Raw genomic sequence first — 17,849 nt, 5'->3', positions numbered from 1 at the left:
TTCTTGCCTGGGAAATTCCATGGACAGATGAGCCTGGTGGGCTACGGTCCATGGGGTCGCAAAAGAGTCAGACACGACTTAATGACCAAACATACACATGCATACTCATATAGACAGTTCAGTTCAGTTCAGTTCAGTCGCTCAGTCGTGTCCGACTCTCCGCGACCCCATGAATCACAGCACGCCAGGCCTCCCTGTCCATCACCAACTCCTGGAGTACACTCAAACTCATGTCCACAGAGTCGGTGATGCCATCCAGCCATCTCATTCTCTGTCGTCCCCTTCTCCTCCCGCCCCCAACCTTTCCCAGCATCAGAGTCTTTTCCAGTGAGTCAACTCGTCACATGAGGTGGCCAAAGTATTGCAGTTTCAGCTTTAGCATCAGTCCCTCCAATGAACATCCAGGATTGATCTCCTCCAGAATGGACTGGTTGGATCTCCTTGCAGTATAAGGGACTCTCAAGAGTCTTCTCCAACACCACAGTTCAAAAGCATCGATTCTTCGGCGGTCAGCCTTCTTCACAGTCCAACTCTCACATCCATACATGACCACGGGAAAAACCATTGCCTTGACTAGACGGACCTTGGTTGGCAAAGTAATGTCTCTGCTTTTTAATATACTATCAAGGTTGGTCATAACTTTCCTTCCAAGGAGCAAGCGTCTTTTAATTTCCTGGCTGCAATCAGCATCTGCAGTGATTTTGGAGCCCAAAAAAACAAAGTCTGACACTGTTTCCACTGTTTTTCCATCTATTTCCCATGAAGTGATGGGACCAGATGCCATGATCTTAGTTTTCTGAATGTTGAGCTTCAAGCCAACCTTTTCACTCTCCTCTTTCACTTTCATCAAGAGGCTTTTCAGTTCCTCTTCACTTTCTGCCATAAGGGTAGTGTCATCTGCATATCTGAGGTTATTGATATTTCTCCCAGCAATCTTGATTCCAGCTTGTGCTTCTTCCAGCCCAGCGTTCCTCATGATGTACTCTGCATATAAGTTAAATAAGCAAGGTGACAATATACAACCTTGACGTACACCTTTTCCTATTTGGAACCAGTCTGTTGTTCCATGACAAATACATAATAAATTTTGCATGTTGATTGCATTAACAGTTACTAAGTGAAGCTCTCATTTTGTAACTGGTAACAAAGCTCTAACAACGCTCTAACTTTATTATACTAGCAAGTCCTTAGATAGACCTTTTGTCATTGGCAGCATGTAGGTCAACCTAAATTTTTTATTCCTAAACATTTTGAATCCTCAGTGGTCTTGTATACCAATATCTGGAATTTTCTGTAATTTCCCTCTTACATGTGCCTTTGGGCTTGGAGGCATCACAGACACCTTTAGGCCTGTTGACGTATCAGTGACCCAATTTCTTCTTTGTGATCAGGATCAATCATGTTCAACCAGTGAACTAACCTGCCTTTTTGTTCATGACAGGAGGAACACAAAATAGCCAGGTGGTAGTCTCAATTTCTAATTCATTGAAATCATAGTTGTCCCTCTCAGTGACAGCATTTTCCTTTACGAAATTCAAACTAAGTTATGGGAAAATGAAAAAAATTCTGCAAAAGGTTTAGTAAGTGAAATAGTGAGTGATACCACTCCATCCTCTACCTCTTGACTCCCAGACTCAAATGTTCTACCTAGAGAGAAAAAATGGCATATGCTGGCCATCAAAACATTTTATCCATCCTATAAAATAAAATCTCAATTTTTAAATTTCTGTAATTAACTTTTTAAAAACCTATTTTAATTGGGGTGTAATTGTTTTACCTTGCTGTGTCAGTTTCTGCTGAACAGCAAAGTGTATCAACCCCAGTATACATAATCCTCTTTTTTGCATTTTCTTCTGATTTAGGTGACTATGGAGCTCTGAGAAATGTTCTGTGCTACACAGTAGGTTCTTATTATTTACCTATTTTATATATAGTATCAATAGTATACACAGTATCAGAAGAACTTCCCTGATGGCTCAGTGGTAAAGAATCTGGCTGCTGATGCAGGAGACTCCAGTTTGATCCCTGAATCACAAAATTCTCTGGAGAAGGAAATGGCAAGCTTCTCCAGTATTCTTGCCTAGAGAATCCTATGGACAGAGGAGCCTGGTAGGCTATAGTCCATGGGATCGCAAAGAGTTGGACACGACTTAGTAACTGAACAGCAACCAATGAGTAGTGTATATATGTCAGTTCCAATCTCCCAATTCATCCCACCTCCCCTATCCCCTTGGAATCCACAAGTTTGTTCTCTACACCCATGTCTCTATTTCTGCTTTGCAAATAAGATCATTTTTACCATTTTTCTAGATTCTACATATATGCACTAATATACAATATTTTTTCTCTTTCTGACTTACTTCACTCTTGGGCTAGGTAATGAGCAAAAAGAAGGGCAAATACTATCTTCACTGTGGTTTTGTGAAGGAGTTGGGGTTGAGCTGAGTCTTGAGTGGAGGTAAGTAAGTTAAAGGAAGGAAAAAAGTATTCTAAGGAACCATGAAACGGAAAGTGCATGAACCAAGGTGAGTGCACAAACCAATTCTACAGCCATGACAACAGTCAGAGAACACAGCAGCCTGATTAGAAGCAGTTTTGTGTGCTAAATAGTAGTGAAGGACACATGCTTAAACTGTGGGGGACCCACTCTGCTCTCCAACTGTGGTCTTGCTACTTTATCCTCATGGGACCTTTTTATTTATTTCCCAATCCATACAAAACTGACAACAAAATTTACTATTCCAAGTTCTGTCCAATGGACTGATTTCCCTTTTTCACTGATTTTTCAGAGACATTCCTCATTTTGCTGGCTGCTTTCTAAAGAACTGTTTACCTAAATACTTCCATTTTCTCATTTGTGGAAAAGAGATTCATAGATTGGTTTAGATGATTCAATATACGTTGAGGTTGTAAAATAATGCTTGGCTTATAGCAAATGATATAAAAGTGTTTTCACATTAATTAAATTTATGATTTCATTTTTAGAAGTGTTAATTTACACTCAGAAATAATAATAATAATAAAAAGTAAAACCTGTCAACCTTTTTCCATATAACATTCTTTCAGCCAAAGAGCTTTATTCTGTGTTTACTTTTTGGTCAAAGTCATATACACAATACATGAAATTCAGTGTGAAATTCATGTGAAGGACTGGTTAAAATAGAAGCACTTTCTCAAAAAAACTTGTATTTAGTGTCATGAACAAGAAACAGCAAGTTAAAATATTTATTTTCTATTGCATTATGTTACAATTTTCATGAATAATGGCCTGATTTTTTGAAATATCTGTAGTGCTGGAATGTTCCACATCATCTTTTCCCTGGAAAAGTCATCAGGTTCAACATGGCCAATTTGGAAATCATCTTCAAAGTTCAGTAGCATGAAGAAGTAAAGCAAAGTAGTCATGGGTTTTAATAATCCTCTTCATATCCAGGAGTTCCAGAAACATGCCCTCCTGGCTAAGCTAGTATTTCTTTGTCTAATTGTAGCTCCTGTTAAGACTCACATCAAGACCATAAGGCGATTGTCCTGTAAGCCTCCTGGGCAGCTTCCTGACCTTGTGCTATGCATGTTTCCAGGCAGAGATCCTGAGAGCCTGAGCTAATGGATTAGGTGTATTATTATTTAGGCAGAGAGATGATGGACACACCTTATTGGGAAATTTTACAGGAAATCCATCCTAAACAACAACCTTGCAAGTCAGATATTTTTCTCCTTTCCTTTTTCCTCCTGAAGTGAAAGTGAAAGTCTCTCAGTTCTGTCTGACTCTTTGCTACCCCATGGACTATACAGTCCACGGAATTCTCCAGGCCAGAATACTGGAGTGGGTAGCCTTTACCTTCTCCAGGGATTCCCAACCCAGGGATCGAACCCAAGTCTCCCACATTGAAGGCAGATTCTTTATCAGCTGAGCCACCAGGAAAGCCCAAGAACACTGGAGTGGGTAGCCTATCCCTTCTCCAGCGGATTTTTTCTGACCTAGGAATGGAACCAGGGTCTCAGGCATTGCAAGAGGATTCTTTACCAACTGAGCTATCAGGGAAGCCCCTTTTGCCTCCTAATGGGGACTAATAGGGGAATACTAATTACCTCCCCAGATACATTTTGGAAAGATTTATTCGTTAGAAAATTCTCCCTTATAACAGGTTGAAATTATTTCCTCTCAAATTAGCTCTCTCCTTTTTTCTTCTGTTTCGCTTGTCTCATTCTTTTATTTATTATTTTTTTTTGGGGGGGGGGAAACAAAAATATGTTATTCTTTATTTTTTTAATTATTAGAAAAGGTGGCTAGCACCTGCAGGAATATGGCTTTGTGACTAGATTTGATTCTGACTCTGCATTCCTGGCAGAGAAGGCAATGGTAACCCACTCCAGTACTCTTGCCTGGAAAATCCCATGGACAGAGGAGCCTGGTAGGCTTCAGTTCATGGGGTCGCGAAGAGTCAGACATGACTGAGCGACTTCACTTTCAGTTTTCACTTTCATGCATTGGAGGAGGAAATGGCAACCTACTCCAGTGTTCTTGCCGGAGAATCCCAGGGACAGGGGAGCCTGGTGGGCTTCCGTCTATGGGGTCACACAGAGTCGGACACTACTGAAGCGACTTAGCAGCAGCAGCATGGTGCTGCTTTGATTGGCTGTATCTATTATAGGTTCCCTGTGGGTAGCTCTCTCCTTATTTTCATTAATTTCCTTTGGATTCTACACTACCCATCATCACGACCTTTCTAATGTGGAACTGTGTTTATTTGGTGGAGAGCTATTGTTCAAAAAAAGAACAAAACGGAGATACTGGTCCTTTCAGCATTCTCAGAAATGAGCTCATAGTAAATAATAATAATATTTCTATTTTACTTTTATTATCATTATTTTATTAACATTATTATCATTATTTAATTAGCATTTTCATTGTTAACATTATTTAATGCTATTATCTTTATTTTCTTGGGCTCCAAAATCACTGCAGATGGTGACTGCAGCCATGAAATTCAAGGACCCTGGCTCCTTGGAAGAAAAACTATGACAAACCTAAACAGCATGTAAAAAATCAGAGACATTACTTTGTCAATAAAGGTCCAAATATTCAAAGCTATAGTTTTTCCAGTAGTCGTGTATGGATGTGAGAGTTGGACCATAAAGAAAGCTGAGCACTGAAGAATTGATGCTTATGAACTGTGGTGTTGCCAAAGACACTTGTGAGTCCCTTGGACTGAAAGCAGATCAACCCAGTCAATTCTAAAGGAAATCAGTCCTGAATATTCATTGGAAGGACTGATGCTGAAGCTAAAGTTCCAACACTTTGGCCACCTAATGCAAAGAGCTGACTCATAAGAAACCACCCTGATGCTGGGAAAGATTGAAGACAGGAGGAGATGGGGATGATAGAGGATGAGATGGTTGGATGGCATCACTGACTCAATCACATGAATTTGACCAAGCTCCAAGAGTTGATGATGGACAGGGAAGTCTGACATGCTGCAGTCCATGGGATCACAAAGAGCCAGACACAACTGAGTGACTAAACTGAACTGATTATCATTACCATTATTATTTTGGATTAACTTGTGTTCATCATCTACAGAGGGCCACTTTATGAGCAACACAACCAACTCTTGTAACTAAAAGAAAATAAATAAGGAGTTTATTGGAATACTATTATATCATTCATGGAATCAAAGAAACATTTTAACACTTAGATATCAAGCAGGGCAAAAGCCATGAAAGGACTAAGGCTTGAGGACAACCTCAGGCAGCTGCCACCTTGATGAAATCAGCCTCAACCATCTCTTTCCTACTCTTGTCACTCCTCCAAACATTCACAGTCTAGGGTGAATGTATCTCACTGGGTGAACTAGATTTCAGTACCTACCTCTAGGGCAGAGACAGCAGAACTCTGCACCACAACATTAGGAGAGCTATGATCTTCCAAAGGAAAACTAGGGTTCTGTTCAGAAGAAAAGGTTGGATTCCAGACAAACAAAACTCAACTCATAAAGTCCCACAATGGATACACTTGCACTTGTGTTCTATAAGTATTTATGACACTTTATACTTCTGTCCTTGGGCTGATTCTGGAAGCTTCCTGGGAATTTGACCCAGGGCTTAATTTGGTCACAATCATAGATTTTATAGAATGTGCAATCTTATGTTCGTCCAAGACTATTCATCCAAAATGCCTTCACTACAGTCCTTCAACACAGTCTGCCATTTACTAAATCACGGTAAATAGACACAAGACTGGAGAAGGCAATGGCCCCCCACTCCAGTATTCTTGCCTGGAAAATCCCATGGATGGAGGAGCCTGGTGGGCTGCAGTCCATGGGGTCACACAGAGTTGGACACGACTGAGTGACTTCAGTTTCACTTTTCACTTTTATGCATTGGAGAAGGAAATGGTAACCCACTCCAGTGTTCTTGACTGGAAAATCCCAGGGACGAGGGAGCCTGATTGGCTGCCGTCTATGGGGTCACAGAGTTGGACACGACTGAAGTGACGCAGCAGCAGCAGACACAGGACTACATTGCCCTCTGAGGAAGAATTCACCTTGCTGGGGTGAGCATGGGTTGTAGGCAGTCTCCACCTGTCACCTTCTTTATGGTAAAGAAAATGAATTCATTCATTCAATACAATTCATTAAATATATATATATATATATATATATATATATATATATATATCAAACATCCTTCTGAGCAAAAAAAAACAAACAAAATCTGCATCACTGCATAATTTCTCTTGTGTTCATGTGGGGTGGGGAGACCTTACTTTCTAGGGTTTTGTCTGAATGATTTTTAAATGGCCTGTATTAGAAAGCTTAAATTTGTTTACCTGTCCTTAGAGAACCTTTTAATCTGACCCTACTGTGTCAAACTAAAATAGAGACTATAATATCCCACTTTTCTCTTCATAATGTCCCTTTATATCAGCTTCATATATTGGTCCACAAGGTCATTTTTGCCTAACCAATGCACCAGTTAAAGTAATTTCCTTCAGAAAAGTTTCTTGATTCCCCTTATCCAAAATGATTATGCTCACCTCCCAATTTCTACTGAAATTTAATTTATATGAATATCTACCTAATCTCCCCAACTATATTGGTAGAAAATGTTTCTACTTCTATTGTTTCTGTGTTCCCCAAAAGTCTTCAGATTATGCTGAGAAAAAGTGGATGATGTTAATTAATTTATTCTTAAGTAATCTTGTTAGCTTTATCTGATTGTGGACATACTTTTGGAAGTCACAGTTGCATTTTAATTGTCTCTTTCAGTAATAAAAAATGACTATGTTTACCGTGGATGAATTTGCATTATATGTAAAAATATCTGTTAAATATCAGTGCAACATTTTGCTGAGATGTTATCTCTATACCGTTAGAATCTTCTACCAAATTCTACAAAGATAAAGAAAGTCAAAATCTGTATTTAAATACGGGGCACATATTTATAGAAGTTTTTGAAATTTATGCAGCATTTGCCTTTCAAACATGCTTTGGAGAGATGAATAAAAATAGCATATGCAGCAAACAGTGAATGCTTATTTGAGCATTTTTTAATCAGCACATGCCCAAAGAAATGGTATAAACGTGGAACAATATATTTGAAGATTCTGACTTGTGAAATGATCAGTCTAAATTCACCTGGAGAAAGGTATTTCACTTTATATGATAAAACTTCCTAACAAAGTGATCTAAAAATTACAGAGTTAAATATTTTTAAAAATTCTTTTAACAAATTGTGGAAAATTCTTAAAGAGATTGGAATACCAGACCACCTGACCTGCCTCCTGAGAAATCTGTGTGGAGGTCAGGAAGCAACAGTTAGAAATGGACATGGAACAACAGACTGGTTCCAAATAGGAAAAGGAATACGTCAAGTCTGTATATTGTCACCTTGCTTATTTAACTTACATACAGAGTATATCATGAGAAATGCTGGGCTGGAGGAAGCACAAGCTGGAATCAAGATTGCTGAGAGAAATATCAATAACTTCAGATATGCAGATGACACCACTCTTATTGCAGAAAGTAAAGAAGAATTAAGAGCCTCTTGATGAAAGTGATAGAGGAGAGTGAAAAAGCTGACTTAAAACTCAACATTCAGAAAACTAAGATCATGGCATCTGGTCCCATCACTTCATGACAAATGGATGGAGAAATGATGGAAACAGATTTATTTTCTCTGGTTCCAAAATCACTGCAGATGGTGACTGCAGCCATAAAATGAAAAGACGCTTGCTCCTTGGAAGAAAAGCTAAGACCAACCTAAATAGCATATTAAAAAGCGGAGATATTACTTTGTCAACAAAGGTCTCTCTAGTCAGGGTTATGGTCTTTCCAGTAGTCATGTATGGATGTGAAAGTTGGACTATAAAGAAAGCTGAGCGCCAAAGAATTGATGCTTTTGAAGTGTGGAGGAGACTCTTGAGAGTCCCTTGGACTACAAGGAGATCCAACCAGTCCATCCTAAAAGAAATCAGTCCTGAATATTCATTGGAAGAACTAATGCTGAAGCTGAAACTCCAATACTTTGTCTACCTGATGCAAAGAACTGACTCATTTGAAAAGTCCCTGGTTCTGGAAGATTGAAGGTGGGAGAAGGGGACAACAGAGGATGAGATGGTTGGATGTCATCATCGACTCAATGGACATGAGTTTGAGTAAACTCTGTGAGTTGGTGTGGACAGGGAGTCCTGGCATGCTGCAGTCCATGGAGTCACAAATAGTTGGACACAACTGAGTGACTGAACTGAACTGAATTCCACGTATGAATCCCCAAGAACTATGAATATGTCACCTTATATGGCAAAAAGCTTATTGAAGTTATAGACAAGTTAACAATCTTGAGACAGGAGATTATCTTAGACTATCCAGGAGAACCTAATATTTTCACAGGATCTGCATAAGAAAAAGGCTGGAGGATCAGGGAGGAATATGACAGAGGATGAAGATGTCAAGGTTATGTGTTGGCACAAGTGAAGATATGTATGCAGCTTGTCGAAGTTAGAAAAGTCAAAGAAACAAGTTATCTTCTTTCGTCTCCTGAAGGAACACAGGTTTGGAGACTGATTTTACATTTTTGGCTTCTAGAGTGTAAAATAATAAATTTGTGGTTTGACTTAAGTCATGAAATTTGTGATAATTTTTTATATTAGAAATAGGAAACTTTCCTATAAGCAAGTAGCTTATACTTCCTTTTGGGTAACTTAGTTTCCTCTTGTGCACGCTGAGTTACTTTTAGTTCACAATTATCTTACTTTTCTATTTCATATCTGGGTACTGAAAACTGCTTTGTAGTTATTAAAGCCTCTTAAGAGAAAAATAAACATACAATTTAACTGTTTCTATTTCTGTTGACTACTATCAAAACTCTAAAGGCATGTGCTGATATTCCCCCATGCAAACTTCTCTGCTCCCATCCCTGTAAAAGGGAAGAGCAAATCTGATTCTGTATTAGATCTGTTTCTTTTCTGTTAACCTTGTATTCTATCATTTTTGTAACAAGTTAAGAATGTTGCCTATATCCTGAAATATATTAGGAGAGCTCATTCTCAAAGCTCTCCCTTTTAAAGTTATAACAATTTTTCAGCCATCTAGAGATAAAAAAGAGCAGAGGATAACATTTGTCTTGTTGGATGTTTACAGGAACATTATGACCTGACCTACATCGGTGGGTGCAAGAACGAAAGATTCTGACACAAAGAAGTTTGTAGCAACCAGCCACACTCCCACCTCTTTTAATATAAAAGAATCCTAAATTCTAACTCAAGGAGATTGTTCTTTGGAATACAAGTCCACTGTCTTCTCAGGCTGCTTGTTTTCTGAGTAAAGTCACTATACCTTGCCCCAACAGCTTGTCTCTTGATTTGCTGGCCTGCTGTACGATAAACACTACAAGCTTGGACTTGGTATTATACCCAGCCATCAATGCTCCCTTTGATTACGTGTTTTGCCTTCTCATCATTCTACTTTGTCCTATTAGCATATTACTAATCTGTATAATGTAAAAACCAAAATCTAGCCATAAAATATACAATAGTAATTTAAACTAATAACCAGTGTTCTGAAAAGGCCGTACAGCGTGTATTTTATGTTTCAATGGTCCATTAACAATATTCCTATCAAATCAGGCAGTATATTTAGGTACTTCTTTTTCATATTAATAAGCTAATTCTTTGATGTCAAGCTAATTGTAGCTGTCCTAATATAGTACAAAGAGCATATTTATTTTCACTAGAAAGAGCAGTCTTCTCAGAATTTGCTACATGACTAGTATTTTAGGACTTTATAGAGCAAAAATTTTAACTCTTTACTTCTGTGAAATTTACAATCAAGTAAGGAAAACATAAGTTAGTGAAAAAAAATTAGTTTATGATGAATTGCCAGATATTTCCGTCAAAATGGTATGCATAAAGAAAATGAAAGATGATGAAGTATCACATGTTTCTTAGGACAGGCTTTATATAGGCAGGACATGAGTTGGACTTAAAAATTAAGTACAGGATGCAGTTATTTGTAGAAGAAGACAGAAGACATTCCAAGTAGAAAAAACGACAAGAGTAAAGACACAGAAAAACCTAAGCGTTGCACTGTGATGACTGAGTAATATGGAGGCATAGTGGAAAATTAGAATAAACAGTAACAGAAGTTCACAACGGAGCAGTCAGCAGAAGCTTGGAAATACCATGGAAACTTGCGCAAGAAAGCAAAGTGATGAAAGCAGTAAAAAACAATGAATTAGCACAATGGGTTTGAGAGTGTGAAAACCAAAAACTGGAAACTCCAAGTCTAGAAAGTGTGAATGGAGAGGAAGATTTAAATACTGCAGCTACCTGGCTGGCTGCTTCAAGAATCTACAACATGTGATTTATTAAATTCCCATAGCTCATTCTGTGATGCTTAACTATTGCACTTGATTCCTTTGGGTGATAAAATATATTAATTTATAAGGTTATTTGTGTTTTGAGTATGTAAATTTATTAATAGTACATTTTCAAGAAAATGATCTAAATAAATGTTTCTGATATTTGAAGGAACCTCACTTTGATATCAGCTCCACAGTATAATGTCCAAGGGAGACAATGAGCCAAGTGACTTTTAATAATTTAGAGATTACTGCAGTTATTGCAAAAACATGAGATCTCAAAATATTGGACAGAGTCAAATCACACAGTTCGAATATACTAGCTATCAAAAAATAAAAGGAAAAGAAAGCATATAAAAATATTACTTCACTCACTTTCATGGAATTCTGATAAATGAGTTAAACTTCACCTAAACTATTAGATGAAAAGAGGTAAAACTGATCTTAACAGAGATGAAAAAGTAGATAAATGGATCATTAATTTTGGAAATAGTCAATGAGATTTGCACCCCTTCTTAACCATTTTTGTCTTTAAATCTATCATCAACTCCTACTCTCCCTCCACTGCCTTTAAATTGATCATTGTCTGGAACTCTCACTCACAGAGCAGATAGCTGTATAGAATCAAAGAACTAAGAACATAAGTGTAAGCCTGTGTAAAGGTTAGTGATTGTAGAGCTTGAGAAAATGTGCCTATTTAAGTGAAAAGAATCCTTCTTTGTGAGGAATGCATGGGTCAAAACTAAAACCAAAGCAAATACCAGGAAGAAAAACACAATTCTGGCAAATAGAAACATTTCATGACTAACTGACGGTAGTCCTGAAGTGAAATCTCCCAGGGAATGAGAACTGAAGTCTGAGAAGTGTAGAGAGGAGTGAGAGAGAAAGCAGAAAGGGGACCAGGATGACTGTCATAAGCAAGTGCTGAGGTTCACAGTGTGCTCTCTGAGTCCTTCCTGGGCAGGCTGTGTGGAGGCGTCAGCTGAGTTTAAAGCTCCAGGGACAGCTCAGATCATCTCAGAGCATCATTTAGGAAGGGACAGATGGACTCATGGCTATAGCTTCCCAAGCATTTGATATTTCAAAGAGCTACACAGCTAAAGGCACCTTAGAATTATATTTTCATAAACACATTGTCCCTGGGTTACTATTTCAAAATATGCTACATATTGTGAATTAAAGAAGTCAACACTTTTATAAAAATATTTCATGGCATCCTATAATTTAACATTTAAAAAGATAGGACATTTTCTCAATCTTGTAAAATAGTCATTAGTAATAGTCATTAGGCAATAAAGTTCTATTGATCTGTTAACTTTTTAAGACTCCATGAAACTTGCTTAACTGTATTTAAATAAACATTGGAATATGTGAAATATAATATTTGAATTTGATCTTCCAAACACAAAGTAGTAATTTCCATACGCTATATCAAGTTTGAACAATGTTTAATATTATAGATTTCATTCCTGAGAGATTCTTTCACACAGACTTTTATCCTCTCATTATTCTACTCTGTACAAAATACCAAACCAACAACATGTGAAATCTCTATTAAGGTGAAGCTTTCTCATTGTTTTTCTAACATTTACTCTAGACTTTTGTGCAGATGTTCTGGACCAACATCTTTATTGTCCTGATTTAAGTGTCTGTGGTTTTTTTTTTTTTTGGCTATGAAACATTTCTGAATGAAAAACAATTAAAATGCCTTAAAATATGTATATATTAAATATAAGATTACACTGTTAAGAGGAAAATGTGGGTTGTGTTTCTTAACATGCTCACCACACAACAAAGAGCCTGAATAAGGTGCATAGTTATACTAATGAAACACCACTCCACCTATGCAATCATTTTCATCCAGCTCAAAAACTGACCAGATATAATGTGCATAGCACTTAAAGAGCTATGTGGCTGTAATCTGCTTTGAGAAAAGACAGAAGGCAATGGTCTATGAAAGACACAACCTCTATGAGCTGCCTAGTGCATCTTGCATTACAGCCCACTGCCAAGTAAAACCGCCTGAGATTAGAGTGTCCTTCTGAAATTTTTCTGGGGGAAATGGAAATGCCAGATAAGCAGCAATGAGTTTACTTTTTGAAAATTTTTGGTCCAGAACAGAGAGAGAAAAGTAAAAAGAATGTTAATGAATTCCAGTTTCATCAGACTGACAGAATGTGGTCCATTGGAGAAAGGAATGGCAAACCACTTCAGTATACTTGCCTTGAGAATCCCATGAACAGTATCAAAAGGCAAAATGACAGGATACTGAATGAGGAATTCCCCAGGTCGGTAGGTGCCCAGTATGCTACTGGAGATCAGTGGAGAAATAACTCTAGAAGGAATGAAGGGATGGAGCCAAAGCGAAACAAATACCTGGTTGTGGATGTGACTGGTGACAGAAGCAAGGTCCGATGCTGTAAAGAGCAATACTGCATAGGAACCTGGAATGTTAGGTCCATGAATCAAGGCAAACTGGAAGTGGTCCAAAAGGAGATGACAAGAGTGAACGTAGACATTCTAGGAATCAGTGAACTAAAATGGACTGGAATGGGTGAATTTAACTCAGATGACCACGATAGCTACTACTGTGGGCAGGAATCCCTTAGAAGAAATGGAGTAGCCATCATGGTCAACGAAAGAGTCCGAAATGCAGTACTTGGATGCAATCTTAAAAACGACAGAATGATTTCTGTTCGTTTAGAAGGCAAATCATTCAATATTACAGTAATCCAAGCCTATGCTCCAACCAGTAATGCTGAAGAAGCCGGAGTTGAATGGTTCTATGAAGACCTCCAAGACCTTTTAGAACTAAAACCCAAAAAAAGATGTCCTTTTCATTATAGGGGACTGGAATGCAAAAGTAGGAAGTCAAGAAACACCTGGAGTAACAGGGAAATTTGGCCTTGGAGCACGAAATGAAGCAGGGCAAAGGCTAATAGAGTTTTGCCAAGAGAACACACTGGTCATAGCAAACACCCTCTTTCAACAACACAAGAGAAGACTCTACACATGGACATACCAGATGGTCAAAACCGAAATCAGATTGATTATATTCTTGCAGCCAAAGATGGAGAAGCTCTATACAGTTAGCCTAAACAAGACCAGGAACAGACTGTGGCTCAGATCATGAACTCCTTATTGCCAAATTCAGACTTAAATTGAAGAAAGTAGGGAAAACCACTAGACCATTCAGATATGACCTCAATCAAATCCCTTATGATTATACAGTGGAAGTTGAAATAGATTTAAGGGACTAGAACTGATAGATAGAGTGCCTGATGATCTATGGATGGAGGTTCTTGACATTGTACAGGAGACAGAGACCAAGACCATCCCTATGGAAAAGAAATGCAAAAAGGCAAAATGGCTGTCTGAGGAGGCCTTACAAATAGCTGTGAAAAGAGAAGCGAAAAGCAAAGGAGAAAAGGAAAGATATAAGCATCTGAATGCAGAGTTCCAAAGAATAGCAAGGAGAGATAAGAAAGCCTTCCTCAGTGATCAATGCAAAGAAATAGAGGAAAACAACAGAATAGGAAAGACAAGCGATCTCTTCAAGAAAATTAGAGATAACAAGGGAACATTTCCTGCAAAGATGGGCTCGTTAAAGGACAGAAATGGTATGGACCTAACAGAAGCAGAAGATATTAAGAGGAGGTGGCAAGAATACACAGAAGAACTGTACAAAACATATTTTCACGACCAAGATAATCACGATAGCGTGATCACTCACCTAGAGCCAGACATCTTGGAATGTGAAGTCAAGTGGGCCTTAGAGAGCATCACTATGAACAAAGCTAGTGGAGGTGATGGAATTCCAATTGAGCTATTTCAAATCCTGAAAGATGATGCTGTGAAAGTGCTGCACTCAATATGCCAGCAAATTTGGAAAACTCGGCAGTGGCCACAGGACTGGAAAAGGTCAGTCTTCATTCAAATCCCAAAGAAAGGCAATGCCAAAGAATGCTCAAACTACTGCACAATTGCACTCATCTCACACGCTAGTAAAGTCATGCTCAAAATTGTCTAAGACAGGCTTCAGCAATACATGAACTGTGAACTTCCAGATGTTCAAGCTGGTTTTAGAAAAGGCAGAGGAACCAGAGATCAAATTGCCAACAGCCACTTGATCATGGAGAAAGCAAGAGAGTTCCAGAAACACATCTATTTCTGCTTCATTGACTATGCAGAATCCTTTGACTGTGTAGATCACAATAAACTGTGGAACATTCTGAAAGAGATGCGAATACCAGACCACCTGACCTGCCTCTTGAGAAACCTGTATGCATGTCAGGAAGCAACAATTAGAACTGCACATGGAACAACAGACTGGTTCCAAATAGGAAAAGGAGTACGTCAAGGTTGCATATTGTCACCCTGCTTATTTAACTTCTATGCAGAGTACATCATGAGGAACGTTGGGTTGGAGGAAGCACAAGCTGGAATCAAGATTGCCAGGAGAAAAACCAATAACCTCAGATATGCAGCTGACACCACCCTTATGGCAGAAAGTGAAGAGGATCTCAAAAGCCTCTTGATGAAAGTGAAAGAGGAGAGTGAAAAGGTTGGCTTGAAGCTCAACATTCAGAAAAGGAAGATTATGGCATCTGGTCCCATCACTTCATGGCAAATAGATGGGGAAACAGTGGAAACAGTGTCAGACTTTATTTTTTTGGGCTCCAAAATCATTGCGGATCCTGATTGCAACCATGAAGTTAAAAGACGCTTACTCCTTGGAAGGAAAGTTATGACCAAACTAGATAGTATATTAAAAAGCAGAGACATTCCTTTGCCAACCAAGGTCCGTCTAGTCAAGGCTATGGTTTTTCCAGTGCTCATGTATGGATGTGAGAGTTGGACTGTGAAGAAAGCTGATTTCCAAAGAATTGATGCTTTTGAACTGTGGTGCTGTAGAAGATTCTTGAGAGTCCCTTGGACTGCAAGGAGATCCAACTAGTCCGTTCTAAAGGAGATCAATCCTGGGTGTTCATTGGAAGGACTGATGCTAATACTGCAATACTTTGGCCACATCATGCGACGAGTTGACTCACTGGAAAAGAGTCTGATGCTGGGAGGAATTGGGGGTGGGAGGATACGGGAACGACAGAGAATGAGATGGCTGGATGGCATCACCGACTCGATGGACATGAGTTTGATTGATCTCCGGGAGCTGGTGATGGACAGGGAGGCCTGGCGTCGCAAAGGGTCGGATACAACTGAGCTTCTGAACTGAACTAATGAAGGCTAAAAATTACAAAGGGGAAGATAAATGAAAGAGAGCAAAATGAAAGACAATGCCTCACTCGCTGGGGATGTAAAAGGAGTCTCCCATGTGCCGACTTTTCAGGCTCCAAATATATCCTCCTTGGCTTTGTATCACTGTATTTGGACTGCCTTCCGCTACCTTCCAAGTATTTGTCAAAAGTTCACTTAAAAGCATTACATTTGTTTTTGTTTTGTTTAACAATTTTTATTATGCTTAAGAATACTATAATGAATGAAATTTTAAATAAAAGGTATATTTGACCCACTGCTTTTAGGGGTTTTGTGTTGAGTTGTCACTGTTTGACACTGGAGTTGTAACTGAATATATGAAACAAGCACCTCATTTTATGTGACACTCTCCCTCGCCTTGCTCTAAAACTATATCTTTCTTTTTAGTGTATTACATACATTCCTGTTGGTGAGAGGGTAACAGGCAGGAAGGCCAGTGGTCTCCAAATGGAGGAAATAGGCTGCAAGTGTCAGACATTTTTATCTCCCTTAAGCAGCAGGAAGAAACAAACTAGTGATATATTTTTCCTGCTCTATACAAATTTAAAAGGAGGTTTCTCTTAAAATACTGTCTTTCCATAATGACACCTGGTTTCACTTGAAATTAACTATTCTCAAACCTTGAGTTGCTGCTGCTGCTGCTAAGTCACTTCAGTCATGCCCGACTCTGTGCGACCCCATAGACGGAAGCCCACCAGGCTCCCCTGTCCCTGGGATTCTCCTGGCAAGAACACTGGAGTGGGTTGCCAGAGTTAACTAATCCCTTATTCTTATGGAAATGTTTGTCATAAGCTATGTTAATGTACTATGCATTTACCCCAGACTCTGTCTTCAAGTTGGTTCCACCTAATGGTTCAGAACCTACTTGACAAACCATTATGTTATACTCAGATATTGTTCCCCTACTATATGTAAACGAAACTATTTGTATGGTAATCTGCCCATCTACCAGATTGAAGTCAATCGTTTTATGGTCCGGGATGAATCATCTGGTGCCAAGATTATCCCAAAATGCATCTTATGGATGAGGGGCCTGGTGCCATTCTGAGTTTTAAGACATTCCTTTCTTTCATTAACAGACTCCTAGTGATTATATAACATCCAGCTGAAGATTAGCAGGGGGGTACGCTTTCTGCCCCCTTCTGATGCCTATGTCAGAAGCTTTCTCTATCTCCTTTATACTTTAATAAAACTTTATTACACAAAAGCTCTGAGCGATCAAGCCTCATCTCTGGCCCCGGATTGAATTCTTCTCCTCTGGAAGTCGAGAATCCCGGCGTCTTTTCTTCCAGCAACAACCTTTCATTGGTAAGTCATGTCACAAATATGTTAGTGCAACTCTCTCAGGATTTGGAATCAGACCCGGATTAATTCTGCTTTTCACTTGCTGAATGACTTGGGAAAGTTGTATAAACCTCCATTTTTCTCATGTGTCAAATGGCAATGATGCTACTGCCTCCACTATGGTGCGGTGAATTTCAAAGGAGATGAAAAGATAAAATGCTGAGCAAGGGATTTAGTACATAGTAGATTCACAATGACTTTTAGTTCTCTTTGCTTCTACCTCTTTCTTTTTCAGTATCTGGTTTTCATCTAAATCAACAATAATATAAACTCCATGTCACAGTTAAGGTATAGGGACTCTTCAGGTTTCTGTGGAATCTACAGTCAGTAGGGAATCAACCATTTATAGACTCATGATCTTACATCAGAAG

At 38.8% G+C, this 17,849-nt stretch overlaps 1 protein-coding gene across 1 annotated transcript in view; it reads right to left on the bottom strand.

The window, feature by feature from the left end:
- The window catches only part of MARCHF1 (membrane associated ring-CH-type finger 1), a 688,453-nt gene that overhangs the window by 631,492 nt on the left and 39,112 nt on the right, over positions 1-17,849 (bottom strand). Inside the window, exon 2 of the mRNA XM_088836140.1 lies at positions 7,988-8,011. Within this exon, the coding sequence (XP_088692266.1) occupies positions 7,988-8,011 (24 nt within the window). The remainder of the gene's footprint in view (positions 1-7,987; positions 8,012-17,849) is intronic.

This window comes from Moschus berezovskii, chromosome 5, assembly GCF_049115385.1.
Source record: "Moschus berezovskii isolate FMDL1 chromosome 5, NW_MosBer_1.0, whole genome shotgun sequence".
Classification (NCBI taxonomy): domain Eukaryota; kingdom Metazoa; phylum Chordata; class Mammalia; order Artiodactyla; family Moschidae; genus Moschus; species Moschus berezovskii.
This window is presented reverse-complemented; position numbering and strand designations above follow the sequence as displayed.